The sequence below is a fragment of the Apaloderma vittatum genome, unplaced genomic scaffold, assembly GCF_000703405.1.
Source record: "Apaloderma vittatum isolate BGI_N311 unplaced genomic scaffold, ASM70340v1 scaffold38134, whole genome shotgun sequence".
NCBI lineage: Eukaryota > Metazoa > Chordata > Aves > Trogoniformes > Trogonidae > Apaloderma > Apaloderma vittatum.
Window position 1 is genome coordinate 25,566 of NW_009713965.1, and position 6,276 is coordinate 31,841.

The 6,276-nt window shown below is 47.7% G+C and overlaps 1 protein-coding gene across 1 annotated transcript in view; it reads right to left on the reverse strand.

The window, feature by feature from the left end:
• Nucleotides 1-3,787, reverse strand: part of MDGA1 (MAM domain containing glycosylphosphatidylinositol anchor 1) — a gene marked incomplete at both ends in the record, with an annotated part of 20,355 nt that extends 16,568 nt beyond the window's left edge. Inside the window, 2 exons of the mRNA XM_009868562.1 lie at nt 357-531; nt 3,648-3,787. Coding sequence (XP_009866864.1) covers nt 357-531; nt 3,648-3,787 — 315 coding nt within the window. The remainder of the gene's footprint in view (nt 1-356; nt 532-3,647) is intronic.
• Between the last annotated feature and the right edge of the window lie 2,489 nt (nt 3,788-6,276).

Genomic DNA, 6,276 nt, shown 5'->3' on the forward strand with positions numbered 1-6,276 from the left:
GCATCTGAGACATTATTAATTTCAAAAAGCATTGGTTTACTTCAAGCATTGCCAGCTTCAAAATGAAGACAAAGAAAGCAGTGCTACATACCAGACAAATGCCAAGAACCCCTGGCAGTGACAGATATCACAGCATCTAGGTAAGAATGACTCACATGGACAGGAAGAGCTATCTTTTTCATGGATCCATCTAATTGCCTAGGGGAAAAGGACCCTGGGGACACAGCACCAGTCCCTTTGCTCCTGAATCAGATGCATGTGGTCCTAGGGCAATGCAGCTCCTTGCCGGCCCTGCAGCGAGGCAGAGACATGCAGTAGAACTGTGGGAAGGTCTGGGTTGCCGCTAAACGACTTACACTGCACATCTACTCGAATGGACTTGATGGCAGGGACCCCAACCCCATTTTCTGCTTTACAGTAATAACGGCCCCCCTGCAGCCTTTGGATCTTCTCAATCCGAAGGGTCTCGTTAAGCACTGACGTCTCTTGGAATTTGTCCGATGCGCTGCCAGCGGTTTTGGTCCATCTCACCTGCACAAGAAGGACGAGGGAAATGCAATCAGTTACACAAAACAGAGATCCCAAGGGACAGCAGCACTGCCTGTGCTCCTGTTCTCCCTTCTTCCTAGCCACTCTCAAAAATGAGCCCTACAGCACCATCAGACCTTACGAAAGCTCAACTACTGATCTCAGGATGTCTCCATAGACCAGCTGCTGATGCTTACCCATCACCAATCCCCATGTCCAAGTAAGTGTCCAGCATAACCCTTCAGTTCACCCAGACACATACTGCATATATTTACCACTCCTGCCCTGGTCCTGTAAACCCAGAAGCTTGGTTAGCTTTATGCCACTATTTGCACAGCACAGGACTTTCAGCTTTAAGCCTTGGGACCCCATGTGGCTGACAGGCCATGAAGTTACAGCATACATCAGCTCACAGCCACGGAGCTTTTATTGCAGTCACCACTCTTTCATTTTTCTCTGGACGGCAAGGCTATTTCTGCTGTTTGCTTTTCCAAGTAAGAGTGAGAAAATGCAGTTGCTATCTGGCTCTTGCCCCTTTCCCACAGGGAACCCCTGTGTATGTTATTTTTATAAGTCATCCTTTTGCAGTACACAAGCTTTTACTTTGATTTTAAAGATACAGAAAAAGAAAAGAAAAAAATCCCTTCAGATTTCAAGCTATCTTCCATTTTTTGTCCTCATGTTATATGTCTTAAGATTCTGGCTTGCGGGGACAACAGGGGTGCATAATATTTCATGGTGAATGGTAGCAACAGGACAGCACTCCTAAAGATTGAATGGTTATTCGTATGTCTAGAATGAGGTGCAGCCCTAGCAGTGGCAGTACAAGCTTCTCCCTTGTTTTCTGCAGTCCAGACAATGAAAAAGAGAGATGGCTTTCCTCAACCCATTGGTTTCTTATATCTGCCACGTCTGTTCTAAAGCTTGGTGACTCCCACACTGGTACCCATCCAGACTCTGAGACTGAGATCCAGCAAGACCAGCCAAAAGAAAGAAGATAGACTTTCATCCATTCATTGGCCACAGGTAAAATGAACCAGATACCTTGACCACTTTGCCAGACTTTGCCTAAAGCTGGTGATGGACTTTTTAGGAAGTCAGGTAGTGATAGGACTAGAGGGAACGGATTAAAGCTAGAGATGGATCAGTTCAGACTGGATGTTAGGAACAAATTTTTCACCATGAGGGTGGTGAGACACTGGAACAGGTTGCCCAGAGAGGTGGTGGAAGCCCCATCCCTGGAAGTTTTTAAGGCCAGGCTGGATGGGGCTCTGAGCAGCCTGATCTAGTGGGAGATGTCCCGGCCCATGGCAGGGGCGTTGGAACTAGATGATCTTTAAGGTCCCTTTCAACCCTGACCATTCTACGATTCTATGATTCTAAAGCATGATAGATGCCAATGCTCTAGAAGGAGCAGGGGTGTCTACATGCAAGTCCCAGAGCACTAGGCTTGAGAGATTTTTGGAGCTAATGACCATGGATTTATTTAGGGTTTGTAGGCTTGCTATGAAATTGTCTGAGGACCCCAAGACTCTCTGAGTCTCCTGTTTGCAAGGACACTTCAGCCAGCTCTTCAATACTTTTTATTTCAATGTCATTTAAGTACTTTGGCCATGTTCTCAAGCTTTAATGACTGGCTGATAGAAGGAAAGAGAGAAGATTAAATAAAGGTTAGGATAAGAACTTAGCTGGAGAAGAAATCTATCTTGTGAGGAGGGATGGCAAAGAGAGGATGCATGCTATGTTTTACGTGCTTGGGTTCCAGCCTCCCTGGTCACGCCTGGTTCCGCGCTCTTGTGTCCCCTGTGCATGTCTGGGCAGCGACAAGCCACAGTATTGCCCACTAGCATACTGTCTGCATCAGTCAGTTTCTGGCTACTCAGGCTCAGATCCTTGCAACTTGCCAGCACCCTTCTACACATTCAACATCATTAGGCACAGCCAGCCCTACCATCTTCTTCATTTCTGAATGTACACAACTACCATCTATCCCTCACTGTCACGAGCCTAGGCTGGCCATTTTTTTCCAGCTTGGTTCAGATCATTTGCTTTTTATTGTTTCCAGGATATGCTTTGATGGATAAAACATTTCAAATCCTGCTGGCTGAGTCTCTCTCCATCTCCTTTGTCATTGTTTTTTAGCCAAGTAGCTCTTGACAAGCAAGTCCACAGAGGTGTTGACTGGTGTATGCAGATGCGTGGCTTCTCATCATAAATATCTTTGGCAGGACTGGGGAAGGGAGTCAAGAAGGCACAAGTATCCTGCTTGGCTCCCTTGAGTACCTTCTGGCACATCCAGCCTTGCAGTATGCACCAGCTGCCACTCTTACCACATTCGGTCCCAGAGCAAGCAGACCCATGCTCTGGTCCAGTATCTCTACAGACACATCCATGCTAACATTGAATCAGCCTGCTTGAGTCCTTGAAGGGTGGGGAGGTAGCTGCATGGTGCGTGAGGCCATACAACCCTGTAGGGACTCTGGGAAAGGACTGCAGCAGTTAGCCAGAAGCAGTTAGCTTCGTACCTCTCTGCCAAACTCTCTGACTTTGACCACAGCGTGGCTACATCCAGTGATGCAAGTCTGAATCTGCCTCTGGTTGGTGGCCATATAGAAATGACCAGCAGACTCTGCGTGGGGCTCAGTGAAGTGCACTATGAATAACTTCCCAAACGCCCCCAAGGAGTTTCAGAGCTGTATATCCAGAGAAGCTGAGAGGCTGATGGACCATGGAGGACCAACTCCTATAGCCAGCTCACATGGGAATCCTTCTCTAGCTTGTTCAGGCTGTTCCTGCTTTGTAGTAAGAGGGTTAAAGATTTGAGGGTGGTTTGTATAATTGATTCAGTTTGAGCTTTCAGTTTTTTGGGGGATTTCACATACTGAGGACCACTAAAAAATCTGTGTAGGCTCCTGCAAAGCTTTGTGGGCTGTTTTTCATGAAAGTAATGCTAGGCGCTTTGTAGCTTAACAAGCTAGTGCTTGCACTATGGGCCATTTTTACCAAATTCCAATGTGTAGGAGAAAGCTGTGCATGCTGCTACCCACAATTCTCCCTTACACAGAGATAAAAAGAAGTGCTATGTGGAACACAGGTGACAGGCATGACCAAAAGCTTACCTGTGGCCGGGGGTGTCCTGTGACCAGACACTGCAGGACCAGTGTGTCCCCCTCCCGAATTGTGTAAACACGTTCACTAATGTTGTCTTCCTTCACCACGCATGCCTGCCCAGCATGGATGATTTGGGCCTGAGCAGGAGCTGTGGAGAGGAAAGAAAAGGTAGAGAGGGAAACAAGCAGCACTCCAGCCCTTTACACCCTCTGCCCAGGGTGGCTGCTCCCACAGGATGGAGGAGCCGGACAGTGGTGGGTACAAGACACAAGGTCTCAGGAGATATAAATCGAGCAATTTTCCCCAGCTCCTGGGCGGTTGGTACAAACTGCTATTTAAAAACCTTTGGCCCTGTTGGGATGAGCAGCCCTAGGCACTGAAAAGTAGAATATGGGGCTTTTTTTTTTGCGGAGACACAGGCTGAATTTTCTTTTCTCATCTCTCCCAGAGAGGAGTACATGCAAACAGTTAAAGCAGGGACCCGGTCAAATCACAACTGCTCTACGCCTGTCTAAACCAGGCTTGATTACTATGATTTACCTTGCAGGGGGCTGGGATAACTACTGAGCAGAGTCAGAAAAGGTCTTGAAGCTCTGTACAGCTTTTAGCGCATGTCCTAGCACAGGCATAACAGGAGAAGTAAGTCGTCTCCAAATTATGCAGAAACTTATCTCAGCCCTGAACCAGAGGGAACATCCTCTCTGGGATCAGGTCACCCATAATCTCTAGGGATCGTTCCAGCCAGGGCTCCAAGCAGACCACAGTTACCGACAGTCTGGCGAGGAAAACAAGACCAGTGCTGTGAAAAAACACCCGGAAAGAAAGCTCTCAGAGCATAGTTTAAAAACTTCATGCTCCCCAAATGGAAACAATGTCTCACTGTAGCCCTGACCAAAAGGAGGGAGTGACAAGCTCTGGAAGAGGGTTTTTGAAAGAAAAAAGCGTCAGCTCCAGAGCCCTGTGCAAATAGCCCTTGGGTCCCTGCTCCAAAAGCAGTTGTATGATCACCAAAGCATCTGAGATGTATTGAAGGCGACTGCACAGCCCAACGGGACACCTGTGCTTGTTCGAGGGGAAAACTCCAGTCGCACTTCAAGGAACAGAGAAACCCACAAATGTGCCCAAGAGTCGGTGCCTCAGTGACAGTGCCCCTGGGATACTTCCCGTCTTGCTACATCGCTTCCAGGTGACTCTGGAGTCACAGCTCCAGCTCTCATTAGTGAAACAGGACACAAACGAACAAGCCACTGAGGAGATGATCAAAGGGTTTCAAGCAACAAGCCCTAGCGAGACTTCTGAAGCTACCATAGGTATTACGCAACCTGTTAAAGCTGAACTGAGCACCCACTTCTTCCTCAAGGTTAGCTGAGCTTCAAAACCCCCCACCCCCTCCATTCTTTTGATGTGACCAAAACACTCTAAACCCAGTCACGTGGACAAGAGAAGTGCTCAGATTTATGCTGGTTTAATACAGTAGTGGCTCAGACCTAGGGAGAGCCAGGCTCGGGCAGTGGAGATCTGTCTTTGAGGTCAGCCTGTATAAACCGGTGCCACCACAGTTCGCCGACCAAGCAGCAGCGACACAAGACACAGGGCTAGTGGGCAGAAAGCTGCTCCTGGGGCTCCACAAGTTGCCACTGCCACCTAGCAGCCGGGCAGCAGCACTGCACATGCAGCAGGCTACTCTCTGCACCTCTTCCATCTTTCCAATGCGGTGGCACTTTGTTAAAACCATTATTACTGTCCAAACTGTTGACTAACAAAACAACACATGTATTTGGCGATATGCTTTAACCGAACTGAGTCTCCTGTGCTGTTTCAGCCCTCAGGTCAGTCTTCTGCAGACCTGCTATCACACCTGTAACCCCACATGCACTGCAGAGCATTGCCGACAATGCTGAGACCCAGGCTGTGATGTTGAAGAATCTCTGCTCTATGATTAAAAGAGAGACTCTGTCCCTTTCCATACTGTAGCATGTTCCTTGCCCCATCTCCAACCTGTGCTGCCTGCATGTCAGTGAGGTCCTGGCACTCTGCAGCAGAAAAACTCTTTGTTATCACCCTTCACAAGTCTCCAGGCTCTATTTGCCGGCTGGTGGCTCTATTCCCCCTTTGCAAACATGACCTTGCTGCAAAAACCAGTTTCCAGACACCCCGTGGAGAATCAGAATATTTATCTGCAGCTCCAGCTCCCAGCTGAATGTTTCCTTGAGTTACTCTGCCCTACCCCACATGGTATACTGTGTGGGTCTTTCAAGGTACACCCTTTTCCCTTTGGCCATTCCACTTTCTTAATATTACTTGTCTTGTTTAACCCTTTACTGCCACCTGCCTAAAGGCATTTCCACAGCAAAATCATTAGGTACAATAGTACAGCATTAGAGGGGCTTTGTGCAACTATTCTGGTGCCAAAATACCTCATGGTAATCTGTTGCTGTCTCCCTGAGTTGGATAGAAGTATTATCTAAAGTAATATTTATTTAGCACTACAAAGCATTATATAGCACTCATCTACAGCAAAATGACAACCCTAGGGATAATCTCTGTGTCATAATTTTGTCCTCTTCTCCCAAATTCTCCCTGGATCCCCTGAGAGCCGTAACGAAGCTTACAAGGAAGACTGTGCACATCCAGCTT